Consider the following 18,487-nt stretch of genomic DNA (forward strand, 5'->3'; position numbering starts at 1 on the left):
GCGCAGAGACAGACAGAGAGACACATGTTCGATCCTGACCTCGGGATGCTGGCTGTCTGTCTGTCTGTCTGTCTGTGTGGAGTTTGCAAGTTCAATCAGGAAGGGAAACTAGTTTTTTTTTTGTTTGTTTTTTTTGTTTCTTTAATTGTTGTTTTTTTGTTCTCTGTCCACTGTGTGTTTGTTATGATAAAATTTGAAAAAAATGAAGCTGTACAATAATTGTATAATTGTAGATAGAAACATAGAAACATAGAAATTAGGTGCAGGAGTAGGCCATTCGGCCCTTCGAGCCTGCACCGCCATTCAATATGATCATGGCTGATCATCCAATTCAGTATCCCGTACCTGCCTTCTCTCCATACCCTCTGATCCCCTTAGCCACAAGGGCCACATCTAACTCCCTCTTAAATATAGCCAATGAACTGGCCTCGACTACCCTCTGTGGCAGAGAGTTCCAGAGATTCACCACTCTCTGTGTGAAAAAAGTTCTTCTCATCTCGGTTTTAAAGGATTTCCCCCTTATCCTTAAGCTGTGACCCTTTGTCCTGGACTTCCCCAACATCGGGAGCATACTTCCTGCATCTAGCCTGTCCAACCCCTTAAGAATTTTATAAGTTTCTATAAGATCCCCTCTCAATCTCCTAAATTCTAGAGAGTATAAACCAAGTCTATCCAGTCTTTCTTCATTAGACAGTCCTGACATCCCAGGAATCAGTCTGGTGAACCTTCTCTGCACTCCCTCTATGGCAATAATGTCCTTCCTCAGATTTGGAGACCAAAACTGTACGCAATACTCCAGGTGTGGTCTCACCAAGACCCTGTACAACTGCAGTAGAACCTCCCTGCTCCTATACTCAAATCCTTTTGCTATGAAAGCTAACATACCATTCGCTTTCTTCACTGCCTGCTGCACCTGCATGCCTACTTTCAATGACTGGTGTACCATGACACCCAGGTCTCGCTGCATCTCCAGATGCCGAACGGTTTATCCGTGTACAATTGCTTCTAATAAAAATAAATTAAATAGGAAGGGAAACTAGTCTTAAACAGGGAAACTAGTCTGTTCAGCTAGATCCAGCGCATTAGGATAATTACAGTCATAGAGTGATACAGTGTTCAAGAAGGAACTGCAGATGCTGGGAAATCGAAGGTAGACAAAAATGCTGGAGAAACTCAGCGGGTGCAGCAGCATCTATGGAGCGCAGGGTTCAGTATTGATGTGGATAGAGAACTGGCTGGCAAACAGGAAGCAAAGAGTAGGAGTAAACGGGTCCTTTTCACAATGGCAGGCAGTGACTAGTGGGGTACCGCAAGGCTCAGTGCTGGGACCCCAGCTATTTACAATATATATTAATGATCTGGATGAGGGAATTGAAGGCAATATCTCCAAGTTTGCGGATGACACGAAGCTGGGGGGCAGTGTTAGCTGTGAGGAGGATGCTAGGAGACTGCAAGGTGACTTGGATAGGCTGGGTGAGTGGGCAAATGTTTGGCAGATGCAGTATAATGTGGATAAATGTGAGGTTATCCATTTTGGTGGCAAAAACAGGAAAGCAGACTATTATCTAAATGGTGGCCGACTAGGAAAAGGGGAGATGCAGCGAGACCTGGGTGTCATGGTACACCAGTCATTGAAAGTGGGCATGCAGGTGCAGCAGGCAGTGAAGAAAGCGAATGGTATGTTAGCTTTCATAGCAAAAGGATTTGAGTATAGGAGCAGGGAGGTTCTACTGCAGTTGTACAGGGTCTTGGTGAGACCACACCTGGAGTATTGCGTACAGTTTTGGTCTCCAAATCTGAGGAAGGACATTATTGCCATAGAGGGAGTGCAGAGAAGGTTCACCAGACTGATTCCTGGGATGTCAGGACTGTCTTATGAAGAAAGACTGGATAGACTTGGTTTATACTCTCTAGAATTTAGGAGATTGAGAGGGGATCTTATAGAAACTTACAAAATTCTTAAGGGGTTGGACAGGCTAGATGCAGGAAGATTGCTCCCGATGTTGGGGAAGTCCAGGACAAGGGGTCACAGCTTAAGGATAAGGGGGAAATCCTTTAAAACCGAGATGAGAAGAACTTTTTTCACACAGAGAGTAGTGAATCTCTGGAACTCCCTGCCACAGAGGGTAGTCGAGGCCAGTTCATTGGCTATATTTAAGAGGGAGTTAGATGTGGCCCTTGTGGCTAAGGGGATCAGAGGGTATGGAGAGAAGGCAGGTACGGGATACTGAGTTGGATGATCAGCCATGATCATATTGAATGGCGGTGCAGGCTCGAAGGGCCGAATGGCCTACTCCTGTACCTAATTTCTATGTTTCTATGTTTCTATGAAATAGGCAACGTTTCGGATCGAAACCCTTCTTCAGAAGCCAACAATGTCCCAACTACACTAGTCCCACTTACATGCGCTAGGTCCAGATCCCTCCAAACCTGTGCTATCCATGTACCTGTCTAACTGTCCCTTAAGGTAGACACAAAATGCTGGAGAAACTCAGGGGGCGAGGCAGTAGCGTCGCCAATTCCTTCTCTCCATAGATGCTGCCTCACCCACTGAATATCTCCAGCATTTTGTGTCTACCTTCGATTTTACCAGCATCTGCAGATCTTTCTTAAACTAACTGTCTCTTAAACGATTCCAGCCTCAACTATCTCCTCTGGCAGCTTGTTCCACACACCCACCACCCATGGTGTGGAAAAGTTACCCCTCGGATTCCTATTAAATCTTTTACCCTTCACCTTAACCCTATGTCATCTGGTCCTCGATTCCCCTACTCTGGGCAAGAGACTCTGTGCGTCTACCCGATCTATTCCTCTCATGATTTTGTACACATGATTCTGAGCACTAATCTGCTGCCTGTCCCGCTGAGTTACTCCAGCATTTTATGTCCTCCTTCGATTTAAACCAGCATCTGCAGTTCTTTCCGACACATAACTTTTAGTGATTCTCTACTCCGACTGCAGAGATCCTTCTTCATTCCTTCTCTCCAGAGATGCGGTCTGCCCAGCTGAGTTACTCCAGCTTTTCGTGTCTTGAATGTATTTCTGTTTAAACAGAATTGTGTTTAGGAACCGATCCAGGAGCAACAGCCATCAGGCTATTGAACACTGCGAACTCCAACCTAACTACGAAGTCTGAACTGCCTTGGGACTTGCACCAGGGACTTTGGACTTTTCGATTTGTTTTCGTACTATATTGTGTTTTGTTTGTGAAAGGTTGAACGACATTAGTGCACGGTAGAGCCTCACAGCGCCAGAGACCCCGGTTCGATCCTGACTAGGGGTGCTGTCTGTGCAGAGTTTGTCCGTTCTCCCCGTAACCGGCGAGGGTTTTCTTCGAGATCCTCGCTTTTCTCCCACACTCCAAAGACGTGCCGGTTTGTAGGTTAATTGGCTTGGTATAAATTGTCGCATACACATACAAGATGTACAGTGAGATGAAAGTGGCAATGCCAGCGGGATTGTGCAGAACAACAGAACAGAAGCAGTATTTACATTTATAAAAAGAAAGACACAACAGTAATTACTCCCTAAGGTACACAAAAATGCTGGCGAAACTCAGCGGGTGCTGCAGCATCTATGGAGCGAAGGAAATAGGCGACGTTTCGGGCCGAAACCCTTCCCTGGTGAGATCAGAATTTATAGTCCTGATGGGCTGTGTGTGTGTGTGTGTGTGTGTGTGTGTGTGTGTGTGTGTGTGTGTGTGTGCGTGTGTGCATGAGTGTATGTGTGTGCGTGCATTAATGTGTATGTATACGTATGTTAACGTGTGCGTGCGAACGTGTGCGTGCGTGTGTATGCTTGAGTGTGTGCATGTGTGTGTGCGTGCGTATGTGTGCGTGCGTGTGAGTGTGTGCACGAGTGTGTATGTGTGCGTGTTAACGTGTGCGTGTGAGTGCATGCGTGTGTATGTGTGCATGTGTGCGTGTGAGTGCATGTGTGTATGTGTATGTGTGTATGTGAGTGTGTGCATGTGTGTGTGTGTGCAGGATAGTGCTGGCCAGCACAGACTCGGTGGGCCGAAGGACTTGTTTCCGCGCTGTATCTCTAAAATAAACAAAACATTTTTTGTTGTCAAGTCTAAAATATGAACTATTGAGAACTGTGTTTACAAACCTGTGATGCTGCTGCTGGCCGTAAGAATGTCATTGTTCCGTTTCGGTATCTTGATGGCATTTTATGGGGTAGAGATGCTGCCATTACCGTGCCCGGAATCGACCTTGGCTACAGGTGCTGTCTGTACACAGTCTGCATGTCCTCCCCTGTGACCACGTGGGTTTCCTCCGGGTGCTCCGGTTTCCTCCCACACTCCAAAGGTCCCAATGAAATGGCTTCTGCAAATTGTCCCCAGTGTGTGTATGTGGAACTAGTGCAGAGGTGATCGCTGGTCGGCGTGGACTCGGTGGGCCGAAGGGCCGAACTGCATGCTGCATCTCTAAACTAAATACTTGATCCCAGAGTTGGAAGTGGACGAGAGACTAGTGGGAAGGGGAGGGGAGAGACCGCAACTACGAACCCCCCCCACTCCCCACATGTTGATTTGATTATTATGGAACAGACACATTTGCACCTCTCAAAGAGCCTACAGCCCCAGAGACCCGGGTTCGATCCTGACCATGGGTGCTGTCTGTGTGGAGTTTCAATCTCTTACCTTGCCGGAGATGCGATTGTATTCCGGATCGTATCTCCGGTCGCTCTGCGGCCTAACTATTATCTAAATGGTGGCCAACTAGGAAAAGGGGAGATGCAGCGAGACCTGGGTGTCATGGTACACCAGTCATTGTAAGTGGGCATGCAGGTGCAGCAGGCAGTGAAGAAAGCGAATGGTATGTTAGCTTTCATAGCAAAAGAATTTGAGTATAGGAGCAGGGAGGTTCTACTGCAGTTGTACAGGGTCTTGGTGAGACCACACCTGGAGTATTGCGTACAGTTTTGGTCTCCAAATCTGAGGAAGGACATTATTGCCATAGAGGGAGTACAGAGAAGGTTCACCAGACTGATTCCTGGGATGTCAGGACTGTCTTATGAAGAAAGACTGGATAGACTTGGTTTATACTCTCTAGAATTTAGGAGATTGAGAGGGGATCTTATAGAAACTTACAAAATTCTTAAGGGGTTGGACAGGCTAGATGCAGGAAGATTGCTCCCGATGTTGGGGAAGTCCAGGACAAGGGGTCACAGCTTAAGGATAAGGGGGAAATCCTTTAAAACCGAGATGAGAAGAACTTTTTTCACACAGAGAGTGGTGAATCTCTGGAACTCCCTGCCACAGAGGGTAGTCGAGGCCAGTTCATTGGCTATATTTAAGAGGGAGTTAGATGTGGCCCTTGTGGCTAAAGGGATCAGGGGGTATGGAGAGAAGGCAGGTACGGGATACTGAGTTGGATGATCAGCCATGATCATATTGAATGGCGGTGCAGGCTCGAAGGGCCGAATGGCCTACTCCTGCACCTAATTTCTATGTTTCTAACATCGTGGAGCTGGATGCCTCGCTCGGGACTGACTTTGAGCCCCACCGCGGGGCCATGGACTTACCATCGGAGCCGATCCCTTGCCTGGGATCGACGCTCCAGCGGACTTTAACATCAAGGAGCTCGCAGTCTCGGGTAAGAGACCGATGTCGGGAAGCTACAAAAGCACATGTTGTTCGACAAGCCCCGACCCGGGGCAGTTCGCCCGGCACGGGAGAGCTGAGAACACCCCCCCCCCCCCCCCCCCCCCGATGCAGGAGCTTGATCGCCCCGACGAGGAGGCCCGCCACCGGCTACGGGAGTAAGATCGTCCCGTCCACGGAAGGTTAGAGGCCCCCGGCCGCTGGAGGACAAAGAAGGGAAGAGATTTGAACTTTTGTTTCGCCTTCCATCACAGTGAGGAATGTGGAGGAGTCACTGTGGTGGATGTTTATGTTAAAATGTATTTTGTGTGCTCTGTTGCTCTTTATTAGTACGACTGTACGGCAAATCAAATTCCTCGTACGTTGCAAAACACACTTGGCTAATATACAAAAATGCTGGAGAAACTCAGCAGGTGGGGTAGCATCTATGGAGCGAAGGAAATAGGTGACATTTTGGGTCAAGACCCTTCTTCAGACTGATGTGGGGGCGGGAAGAAAAATGGCCAATAAAGTATGAGTTTGCACGTTCTCCCCGTGACCTGCGCGGGTTTTCTCCGGGCGATCCGGTTTCCTCCCACACTCCAGACGTGTGGATTTGTCGGTTAATAGGTCATGGTAATTGTACATTGTCTTCAGTGTGTGTAGGATGGTGCTAGTGTACGGGGATCGCTGGTTGGTGTGGACTCGGTGGGCCGAAGGGCATGTTTCCACACTTTACCTCTAAACTACAAACTAAGCCAGCTTGATTTAGAAGAGCCTGTGGTCCCAAGATTGAAACATTATAAACAGGAAGCAATAACTTACACATCGACACATTCTCCCCGCGATCGTATGGATTTTCTCCCACATCACAAAGACGTGCGGGTTTGTTCGTTAATCGGCCCCTCGTGGGTGGGGAGTGGATGAGAAAGTGGGATAACATAGAACTAGTGTGTGAACGAGTGATCGGTGGTGGTCGCGGGCTCGGTGGGCCCAGTTTCCACGCTGTATCTATAAACCTCGGGTCCATAACAGGATAGCAGATGATGGGGTCATCAACTGGAGTGGAATAAGGGGCAGTTGCTGCCTCACATCGCCAGAGATCCCCGGGTTCGATCCCGACTACGGTTGCTGTCTGTACGGAGTTTGCACGTTCTCCCCGTGACCTGCGTGGGTTTTCCCCGGGTGCTCCGGTTTTCCCTCCCACGCTCCACAGACGTACAGGTTTGTAGGTTAATTGGCTTCGGTGAGAAAAATATTTTCAATTGTCCCTAGCGTATGTAGGATAGTGTCGGGGATCGCTGGTCGGGGGCAGACTCGGTGGGCCCCGTCTCCGTGCTGTCTCTCGAAGCTAAACTATAAGGGGCTCGAGTCCGGGACAGAGAAACTGGAGAGACACAAAATGCTGGAGTAACTCAGCAGGACAGGCTTCACATCTGGTGCATATCTTACCACTTCTGAGGAAGGGTCTCGACCAGAAATGCCACCCATTCCTTCTCTCCAGAGATGCTGCCTGTCCAGCTGAGTTACACCAGCATTTAGTGTCTATCCTCGGTGTAAAACAGCATATACGGTTCCCTGGATAGGGCAGATATATGGGGTTCTTGAGAGATGAGAGTGTGTGTGTGTGTGTGTGTGTGTGTGTGCGTGTGTGTGTGTGTCTATGTGTGCGTGCGTGTGTGTGTCTGTCTGTCTGTGTGTGTGTGTCTATGTGTGCGTGTGTGTGTGTGTCTGTCTGTCTGTCTGCGTGCGTGCGTGCGTGTGTGTGTGTCTGTCTGTGTGTGTGTGTGTGTGTGTGTGTGTGTGTCTACCATAGCACAATTACGCCTCTAATTCCTACAAACATCTTCCACTGATCGAGGGAGTGGGAAAACAGATCCATTGAACAGCCAAGCACGTATCAGAGAGCAGAATTTATTTATCAACAAAAAGAAAACTTACCAACCATAAATTATGTCAAACAAGATACATTCATTCACTGAAGACAAGTAGTAGATCTTCCGTGGGATTTTTAACTCTTGAGTTTAGAGAATAAGGTTTTAAATGTCAAGACAGTTTGCGGGGGGGGGGGGGGGATCAAATCAGACTGGTACACTGGGGATAAAACACAAAGTGCTGGAGTAACTCTACGGGTCAGGCAGCATCTCAGGAGTACGTGGATAGGTGATGTTTTGGGTTGGGACGCTTCAGACTGGAGAAGGGTCTCGAGCCGAAACGTTGCCTGCCCATGTCTTCCAGAATGTAGGGACCCTTCTTCAGACTGGAGTAAGAACCTGACCCAAAACGTTGCCTGCCCATGTACTCCAGAAGGCGTGTGGGGCCTTCTTCACACTGGAGTAAAGGACCCGATCTGAATGATTGCCCGTCCACTACCTCCAGAGATTGGGGCCCTTCCTCAGACTGGAGAAGGGTCCTGACCCGAAACGTTGCCTGCCCCCCGTCCCCACAGACGATGCCTGACCCGCTGAGTACTTCCAGCACTTTGTGCGTTTTGCTCAAGGCATCTGCGGTTCTCCGTTGCACGAGCAGGGGACCGGCCGCTCGGCCCGTCGAAGGAATGGCTGTCAGCTGGCATTTTACAAGCAACGGGGGGGGGGGGGGGGGGGGGGGGGGTTAGAGTCATCTGACGGTGCGGAGCCCTAACAGCCCACAAGCCACTAAAAAGCCATGGGCTGCGCTGTGCATACAAAGAGTTAAAAAACACTCGTAAGGCAAGCAACACAGTCTCAAAGAATAAAAATTTGGCTGATGCCTGGAAAGGGTTTACAAACTGAAAGACAGGTGCTTGACGCAGGAAGGAACTGCAGATGTTGGATGGGCAGCATTTCTGGAGTGAAGAAACGTCACCCATTGCTTCTCTCCAGAGATGCTGGCTGGCCCGCTGAGTTACTCCAACATTTTTGTGCCCAGATTGGGCACGGCGTCGCTTAGACGGTATCTTTGAGGTGGTCACGGTGGCGCAGCGGGTAGAGTCGCTGCCTTACGGGGAAAGCAGTGCCGGAGACCCGGGTTCCATCCCGACCACGGGTGCTGTCTGTACGGAGTTTGCACGTTCTCCCCGTGGGTTTTCTCCGAGATCTTCGGTTTCCTCCCACACTCCAAAGACGTGCAGGTTTGTAGGTTAATTGGCTTGGTGTAAATGTAAAAATTGTCCCTCGTAGGTGTAGGATAGTGTTAATATGCGGGGATCGCTGGTCGGCATGGACCCGGTGGGCCGAAGGGCCTGTTTCCGTGCTGTATCTCTAAACTAAACTCTCGCTGAGAACGTGCTGGAGTGGGCGCTGAGTAGGCACGCCAGGCTGTTGTCCGGGATTGTAACGTGGACAGATTGGGGAAGTAGGGCTTTGTCCATTCGGCCCATCAAGTCTACTCCGCCGTTCAATCGTGGCCGATCTATCTCTCCCTCTCGACCCCATTCTCCTGCCTTCTCCCCGTAACCCTACACCTTGTTGCTCAGCTGCGGAACAGCACGGCACAGGAACAGGCCCTTCTGCACGCATATACAAGGATGTTGCCAGGACTCGAGGCCCTGAGCTATAGGGAGAGGTTGAGCAGGTTGGGACTCTATTCCTTGGAGCACAGGAGGATGAGGGGCGATCTTATAGAGGTGTATAAAATCATGAGAGGAATAGATCGGGTAGATGCACAGTGTCTCTTGCCCAGAGTTGGGGAATCGAGAACCAGAGGACATAGGTTCAAGGTGAAGGGGAAAAGATTTAATAGGAACCTGAGGGGTAACTTTTTCACACAAAGGGTGGTGGGTGTATGGAACGTGCTGCCGGAGGAGGTAGTTGAGGCTGGGACTATCCCAACGTTTAGACAGGTACATGGATAGGACAAGTTTGGAGGGATATGGGCCAAACGAGGGCAGGTGGGACTAGTGTAGCTGGGACATGTTGGTCGGTGTGGGCAATTCGGGCCGAAGGGCCTGTTTCCACGCTGTATGACTCTGATAATGTCGGTGTGAAAGGCCGAGGGGAGACCTGATAGAGGCGTACGATTGTTGGAAGCAGCTGTAGGAGATGCTGTGAGAATAAGGCAGGGTTGCAGGGCCATTTATAACGATACGATTGGAGATTTAGTGGGGACGTTTTTTTAAATTGAGGATTTTTGGGGGGAATATTTACATTCAAAGAGAAACTGATACGACATTAACTTTAGAACAGGGTGGTAGGGGCCAACACGACTTTGTGATCCATTTACAGTGGGTGCAGCGGGTTCGATCCTGACCACGGGCGCTGTCTGTACGGAGTTTGCACGCACTCCCTGTGACCGCCTGGGTTTCCTCCCACACTCCAAGAGGTTTGCAGGTTAATTGACATCAAGGAGAGGAACCATTGACAGATTGGGACACCCACCAAGGATAGGAATCATCATAAGTTTATTATTAAACTTTTTGACATGATCTTATGATTTTAAGCACAGCTGAAACATGGACATGAACCTCTGATTCCTTATCTAAAGAATATGGAGTAGGTCAGCCCTAATCACAAGGTATATTGTCCAAGATACCACCTATCCATGTTGGATAGACAGAGATGCTGCCTGACCCGCTGAGCTACTCCAGCACTTTGTGGTTTTTATGGTAAACTGGCATCTGCAGTTCCTTGTTTCTACTAACTACAACATCCCTCTGGTCGCTGACGTAATAGGGTTTGAGTTTCACAACACGGCCATTCAGAAACCCCCCACTCCCACCCTCCCAAGTTTTTCATCCCGAACGTGACTTGAATCCTGGGACATTTGCCCCAGCACAGACGCTTGCTGTGGGAATGACTGAAAAGATGCTGGAAATCTAACACGAAACACTGCCCGTAAAGAAGGAGACAGAGGGAGATGGCAACAGGGGCGGCACTCAGTGGCGCAGTGGTATAGTTGCAGCCTTACAGCACCAGAGGCCCGGGTTCGATCCTGACTATGGGTGGTTTTTCTTAGTTTAGAGGTACAGCCCGGAAACAGGCCCTTCGGCCCACCGAGTTCGCGCCGACCCCGAACACTAGCACTATCCTACACGCTTGGGGCAATTTACAATTTTTACCCATGAACAATTGGCCTACAATCCTGTACGTCTTTGGAGTGTGGTAGGAAACCGGAGCACCCGGAGAAAACTCACGGGGAGAAGGTACAAACTCCGTGCAGACTGCACCCGTGGTCGGGATCGAACCCGGGTCCCTGGCGCTGATTGGCAGCGACTGTACCGCTGCGCCACCATGCTGCTCATCTATACGACTGAGGCCCGTACCGAGCCCGTGCGATCTCCCTGGGACCGCGTGGGTTTTCTCCAGGTGCTCCAGTTTCCTCCTACAAGCCAAAGATGTACAGATTTGTGGGTTAATTGGCTTCTGTGAATTGTCCCCAGTGTGTAGGACAGGGCTAGTGTGATCGCTGGTCGGTGCGGACTCGGTGGGGCCAAAGGGCCTGTTTCCATGCTGTATCTCTAAAGTCTAGAGTCATGTTCAAGTCGGTGGAGATATTTTCAGCGTGTATTGTCGACAACACTTGCGTACGATCCAGTCGAGGTGGTTATTAGGCTTAATGTGGATTCATTTCAGGACATTATGGAGGAAGGTAGACAAAAGTGCTGGGGAAACTCAGCGGGTGCAGCAGCATCTATGGAGCAAAGGAAATAGGCAACGTTTCGGCAGAATTGGAAGTTGTCCCTGGTGCGTGTAAGGTAGTGTTGGCGATCGCTGGTCGACGCTGACTCGGTGCTGTTTCCGCGCTGTATCTATAAACTAAAACGTAACCCGCGTGGCACATGCCAGCAGTTTGAATCTACGAGTTTGCGTGGTGGCCGTAGGAAATAATACGGGGGAGGGCGGGGGACGAGAGAATCACAGGAAGCCATTCACAAAAAAACTGCCTTTACTACAAAGAGAGAGAAAAACATAGTCAGTCCATCGGAACCAGCCCCAAATAACTTCAGTACATTCAGGCCACCCATTCACCCAAAGGAAAGTGGCCCAAATTACAATAAGAACAATCCACGTCACAGTACAGCTCTTAAACACACATTGTAAACTAAAGACCCACGTTATATAAAGAGGCAGAGGACGCCGCAAGCAATTTGTTTTTAACTCATAAATTCTTTGGGCCTCTATGGATCAGATAAGCACAGATAATAGCGACACTCCCAACCCCCCCCACCCCCCACCCCACCCCAACCTAAATCGGAACTTCTGATCAATAACGAGCAAGGAAGCTACGTACGAGTGCATACAGAAGCCAATTCATCTCTCGATTGTCTTAATGCCTTTTTTTTTTAATCTGTTGCTGAAAAGAGAACTTATTTCACGTAGCACGTTGACCCCAAAATATATGGTTGACATTCAAGACTATTTACAGGAGCAAAAATAAAGAGATTTTCATTTAAATAGAACGCATCCTTTCTTTTGAGTCAAAGCTGTACACAGTTTCCCCCCCCAACGTCAAGGGGAGAAGGCTCGCCAACCAGTGAAAGGGCCCCTAATTTCGATACCGAATCAGACAGGGAACTCCATCGGGCGTAAAACAGCACGAATTATACGCTGGTATCACCACTGTGCATGCATCGGTGCTACAATGCATACGCCGGTGACACCACTGTGCATGCATTGGTGCTACAATGCATACGCCGGTGTCACCACAGTGCATGCACCGGCGCTGCAATGCATACGTCGGTGACACCACAGTGCATGCATTGGTGCTACAATGCACACGCTGGTGTCACCACAGTGCATTGCAGCACCACAATGCATGCATTGGTGCTACAATGCATATGCTGGCTGCACCACAGTGCATGCATTGGTACTACAATGCATAGCAGTCGATGCAAGTGGGTGCCACCGCACAATCCAATGACTTTAAAGGGTGGCGTATGATGTCTAAGAAACAAACGCCAATCTTCGCAAACCGCTTGGGTCTTACATGCGCCTCGCAAACGCACTACATTCACTGGGGAAATCAAGGAACTAGTGCGAACGGTACTATCGCAATGTTTAAGAAACAATCAGACCGGCACGTGGATAGGACAGATTTAGAGGGATGTGGGCCAAAGGCAAGCAGGTGGGTCTAGTGTGGATGGGGCATGTTGGTCGGCGTGGGCAAGTTGGGCCGAAGGGCCTGTTTCCATGCTATATCACTCTCTGACTTCTGTCCTCCTTATTTATACCACCTAATATGGAACCTGAGGGGCAGCTTTATCTTTCCACAATAAGGGTGGTGGGCGTATGGAACGAGCTGCCGGAGGCGGTAGTTGAGGCTGGGACTATCGCAGCGTTTAGGAAACATTTAGACAGGTGAATGAATGGGATAGGTTTAGAGGGATATGGGTCAAACGCAGGCAGGTGGGTCTAGTGTAGATGGGACATGTTGGTAGGCGTGGGCAAGTTGGGCCACGCTGTGTGACGCTATGACTATGCAGGTTCAGGAGCAGCTTATCTATCAGGCTATTGGAGATGTACATGTGACTGGGGGCCCACAGAAAAACAGCGCAGAGACGGGGGAGTGGAGTGAAGGTACATGGACGTCATTAGCCAAATATTGGAGAAAGCAGATCTGAGGGGCTGAGAAGCTGGTTCCTGAGCCACACCAGGGATAACGTTCAGCTCAATGCATTGAAGGCCAGACTCCCAAGAGAGATCACGTACCATCTTAAGAGCCATAGAGCATGGACGTAGACCCTTCGGCCCCAACCTGTCCATGCTGACCAAAGTGTCCCTGAAGGGCTGCACAGTGGAGAAGAGGTAGAGCTACTGCCTCACAGCGCCAGAGATCCGGGTTCGATCCTGACTATGGGTGCTTGTCTGGATGGAGTTTGTGCATTCCCTCCGTGGCCTGCGTGGGTTTTCTCCGAGCTCTTTGGCTTCCTCCCACACTCCAAAGACGTACAAATTTTGTAGGTTCATTGGCTTGGTATAAAATGTAAAATTGTCCCAAGTGTATGTAGGGTAGTGTTAGTGGGCGGGATTCGCTGGTCGTTGCGGACTGGGTGGGCCGGACTACACTAGTCCCACCTGCCTGCATTTGGCTCATATCCTTCTATCCTTTCCATGTACGTTATGGAACAGCATCGATGATACCTTGGTTTAAACTCATGGCAAGTAGGTCCCATGTGTGAAATGTTCAGAGTTTATGATAGTTATTCCCATAGCCACCGTTAGACGGCTATGATGTGATCAATCTATTAGCCGCAATGCTCTCCCACTTCTCTCCTCCTCCCTTAAGTTATCATAAGCTGTACTTCGACACAAGATTATGACCTCACTAACATCTCCATGCACTCCGAAGAGCACTTTAATATTCTCGCCCGGAAATGACATTTTAAAACGATGTTTCGTTTCAAAAGGGATGTCGTTCGATCGTTTGATTCCATCTTCATTCAAAATATGGGCAGATTCCTACTGCTGCTCTGCCCTTTCCCCATGCAGTATCAGCCCACCCATTGCTCACTCCAATCCTGCCCGGGAAATGGTAGAGTTGCTGCCTCACAGCGCCGGAGTCCCGGGTTCAATCCTGACTAGGGGTGCCGTCTGTACGTTCTCTCGATGACCTGCGTGAGTTTTCTCCGGGATCGCGCCGGTTTCCTCCCGCACTCCACAAAGACGTGCAGGATTGTCGGCCAATTGTTTTTTTTGGGGTCAAAATTGTAAATTGTCCCTCGAGTGCGTGGAATAGTGTTAGTGTGCGGGGATCGCTGGTTGGTGGGGACTCGGTTGGCCACAGGGCCTGTTTCCGCGCCGTATCTCAAAAACTAAACTAGCCGACTATGTAACATAGCAAAGTCTAAATCACAGCAACAAAAGCTTCCATCCAGATTTGTGCTGGATTGTACGACCCGACCCTGACTCACCTCTAAACCCTCTCACCTTCTTACTTTCACCCAAGCTCAGATGTCAACGCCTCGAGTGGCAATCTTTGTATTTAATATGTGCGATGTCCCCAAAAACCCAACACACAGATTCAACTGGGGGATAGGCCGTGGGGGGAACAAATGAGGATCCAGCGTGTCCTGAGGGGGGGAGGGGAGTCAAAGGGGGGGCCTGGTGCGGGATACTTTGTGACTTTTCATTGCCCTTTAGGTGGTGACTGTTAGCACACCTCATGTACGCAAAGCAGAAGACATCACATGTGACCAACATATCAAGAATCAAGTAAAAGGTTGCGGAAATTATGGAACTGTTCCAAAGTCAAGGAATGGGCTGAAGCCACAAGCCCGCTAGACCAATTTTGTGCGTTTTTCTGCGCTATCAGGTATCAAAATCAAGGGAGGGAAGTCACAGTCAACAGACTTGACGTAATGGATGTACAGCAGAGAATGATTTCGGCCAAGATGGAGGGAGAGTTATTTATCCGTCATTGGGAAAGGCATCAAATACTCAAGAGTTCTTCTATGATTAATCTGTGTGCAATCCAATTGTGCCAGTCACAACCCACCCCGCGGCCATTTTGAGATAGTCCCTCGATACAAAATGGCCGCACCCTGCTGGAAATATAGCCTTCATAACATCACCGATTTCCCTCCCCGGCCACAAAGTGCCCTTCGATGAAGACGAATGGTCCCTCAAATCAACAAATGGAAATTTCCCCCACACCATTCACAGTCCTAGTTGGACACGACCCAACAGAAACCATGTATTTTTGCAGAGATGGCCACGCTCGGATTCGTGAAAGGCCACCTCAATTCTATTCTAAAACAGGCAAAAAGAAAATACCACACGCACGCACGCATTCACGCACGACATTGAGCTCCCAATCCGGACGTAACCCACGTTGACTTCCAACATTTGGATGGCGGAAGTTGTCCTGGACTGATGTAGATTAGTTTGTGATAACATTATCAATGGAGCATTCAGTCAGAGCTGAGGCTGGTTGTCCAACCATTATCCATCACCCTCTCCCCCCCCCCCCTCTCCCCCAAACACAACCAAGTACATATCCGATCTGTGTGCTGTGTACCAGTGACGTGGCTCTAGGGTTGTAATGAGTAAAGCATGCTCGTCTAGGTCACATAACTCCAAGCCAAGCCGCCAAGACTCGTTCTCCAGAAGACGGATATTCCGAAAGAAACACGACAAAAAAAAAAGGGAAAAGCAACGGTGTCACGACAACGTCTGTTGAGGCACGAGATCCATTCAGAGTTCCACAGAAACCTCTCCAAGGCATTTAAATCTCTGATCTACAAAATGCACCGTCATATTTACAGTACCCCAGCGCTTCAGTAGTCCCAACGGGTTTGGCCCTTTTTTTTTTACCAGTTCATGATTGTGTTCCTGTTTAAGGTCATGAAGTAAACTTGGCTGCTTCCACCAGAGCGAACAGAGGCAAAAAATACCTGCAGGGGGGTTAAAGGCAAGGCGTGAGTTGGGCATAAACTTTCACATGGATTAGGTATACTATAAAACAAATGTTAACCCCTGCATTCCCTCCCTCTCTCCATCCCTCCCCCACACAAGTCGCACCAGTTTCTCGTACTCACTTAGCAAGCAGCTAACAATGGCCTGAATTTCCCTGAGGGATTAATAAAATCTATCTCTCTCTCTCTCTCCCTCTCCCTCTCCCTCTCCCTCTCCCTCTCCCTCTCCCTCTCCCTCTCCCTCTCCCTCTCCCTCTCCCTCTCTATCTCTCTCTCTCTCTCTCTCTCTCTCTCTCTCTCTCTCTATCTATCTATCTATCTCTCTCTCTCTCTCTCTCTCTCTATCTATCTATTATTTTACCATCGTTACTGCGCTGTATCTCTCTGTCTAAATCTCCATCCTGTATATTCGCTGCTTCCAGTAAAAAACATTTTATATTACCATATATTAAGTCTGAAGAATGGTCCCAACACGTCACCTCTCTATGTTCCCCAGGGATGCTGCCTGGCCTGCTGAGTTACTCCAGCACTCTGTGTCTTTGTTTGTAATCTAGCATCTGCAGTTCTTTGTTTTAACAAAGATTGTTAAGGGTTTGGACACGCTAGAGGCAGGAAATATGTTCCCGATGTCGGGGGTGTCCAGAACCAGGGCCACACAGTTTAAGAATAAGGAATAAGCCATTTAGAACGGCAACGAGGAAACACTGGAAAAATCGAAGTGGGTATATGGAACGAACTGTCACAGAAGGTAATTAAGGAAGGAGTAGATGAGAAAGTGGGTAAAAGAATGATAGGAATGATAGAATTAATGAGTGAACGGGTGATCGATGGCACAATGGGCTAAGTGTTCGGCTGGCGACCGGAAGGTAGCCGGTTCGAATCCCGCTTGGAGTGCATACTGTCGTTGTGTCCTTGGGCAAGACACTTCACCCACCCTTGTCTGTGTGTGAATGTGTGTGAGTGATTGGTGGTGGTCGGAGGGGCCGTAGGCGCAGATTGGCAGCCACGCTTCCATCAGTCTGCCCCAGGGCAGCTGTGGCTACAGAAGTAGCTCACCACCACCGAGTGTGACTGAGGAGTGAATGAATAATGCGATGTAAAGCGCCTTGAGTATTCTAGAAAGGCGCTATATAAATCCCATCCATTATTATTATTATTATCGATTGAGCTCGTTTCCATTATATATATATATCTATATATACATCTTGTGTGATACGGTGGTGCAGTGGTAGAGCAGCTGCCTCTCTGGTAGACCAGAGACCCAGGTTCGATCCTGAGTAGTTGATAATCCCAGCCTCAACTACCTCCTCCGGCAGCCCTTTCCATACACCCACCACCCTTTGTGTGAAAAAGTTACCCCTCGGATTCCTATTAAATCTTTTCCCCTTCACCTTGAACCTATGTCCTCTGGTCCTCGATTCCCCTACTCTGGGCAAGAGACTCTGTGCGTCTACCTGATCTATTCCTCTCATGTTCAAGAAGGAGCTCAAGAAATCCCAGAACATTATAAAGGACATTTCTCACCCCGGACACTCCCTGTTTGAACTGTTGCCGTCAGGCAGACGGTACAGATCAACGAGGACAAGGACAAACAGACTCAAAAACAGTTTTTATCCCACAGCAATAACTACACTTAATATAGCCACCAAATGAGCGCAGGTGCGCTACATACCAAAGGGATTGTGAATCGGCAGAAGAATGTATGGTTGTGTGTTTATGCTTGTTTTTTTCATGTTAATTTATTTTAGTTGTTTATTTCAGATATTCTCTTTTACGTATCGTTAGCTTTTAGATAATGTGTGAATGGTGCACTGACTGGTTGGCATTTTTAATTTCGTGGTACATGTTTACATGTTATAATGACAATAAAGATCCTATCCTAACTGCAGATGCTGGAAAATCAAACGGTAGACAAAATTGGTGGAGAAACTCAGCGGGTGCGGCAGCATCTATGGAGCGAAGGAAATAGGCAACGAAACGTTGCCTATTTCCTTCGCTCCATAGTTGCTGCCGCACCCGCTGAGTTTCTCCACCAATTTTGTCTACCCAAATCCTCTCATGACTTTGTACACCTCTATAAGATCACCCCTCATCCTCCTGTGCTCCAAGGAATAGTCCCAGCCTGCTCAACTCAACCTCTCCCTATAGCTCCTTTTAGTTTAGGTTCAGAGACAGTTTCTTCCCGGCTGTTAGTTATCAGGCTCACTGCCTCTGGTCCTGGCAACATCCTCGTAAATATTCTCCGTACTGCTGAAATATTACAAGTCTACGCGGCGGCCCCTTGCGATCCACGGTTACCTTGTCGTTCCGCTCGCAGAGGAATTTTAGCCGCTGCGCTCGTTTGTGCATGAAAACTCCATCCAGGTGGCCCGTCTCCACGGATCGGATCTCGATCGCCTTCTCGCCCCAGCCCATGATCTGATTGGAGCAGATGTACGCTGCACAGAGACACAATGCAGGCGAGTTACGGGGGGTGGGGGGGGGCTCAGTCAGTGATGACAAATGCACCGTGATAGAAACATAAAAAAACAGGGGCAGGAGTAGGCCATTCGAGCCAGCACCGC

General features: G+C 48.9%; 1 protein-coding gene across 10 annotated transcripts in view; it reads right to left on the reverse strand.

The window, feature by feature from the left end:
* Positions 1 to 15,761: 15,761 nt before the first annotated feature.
* The window catches only part of mink1 (misshapen like kinase 1), a 233,540-nt gene continuing 230,814 nt past the window's right edge, over positions 15,762 to 18,487 (reverse strand). For all 10 annotated transcript variants that reach the window (XM_033014613.1, XM_033014612.1, XM_033014604.1 and 7 more), the window contains 2 exons: positions 18,222 to 18,361; positions 15,762 to 15,902 (listed from right to left, as the gene is read on the reverse strand). In XM_033014613.1, coding sequence (XP_032870504.1) covers positions 15,819 to 15,902; positions 18,222 to 18,361 — 224 coding nt within the window. In that variant the 3' untranslated portion in view covers positions 15,762 to 15,818. The remainder of the gene's footprint in view (positions 15,903 to 18,221; positions 18,362 to 18,487) is intronic.

This window comes from Amblyraja radiata, chromosome 43, assembly GCF_010909765.2.
Source record: "Amblyraja radiata isolate CabotCenter1 chromosome 43, sAmbRad1.1.pri, whole genome shotgun sequence".
NCBI classification, from domain to species: Eukaryota; Metazoa; Chordata; class Chondrichthyes; order Rajiformes; family Rajidae; genus Amblyraja; species Amblyraja radiata.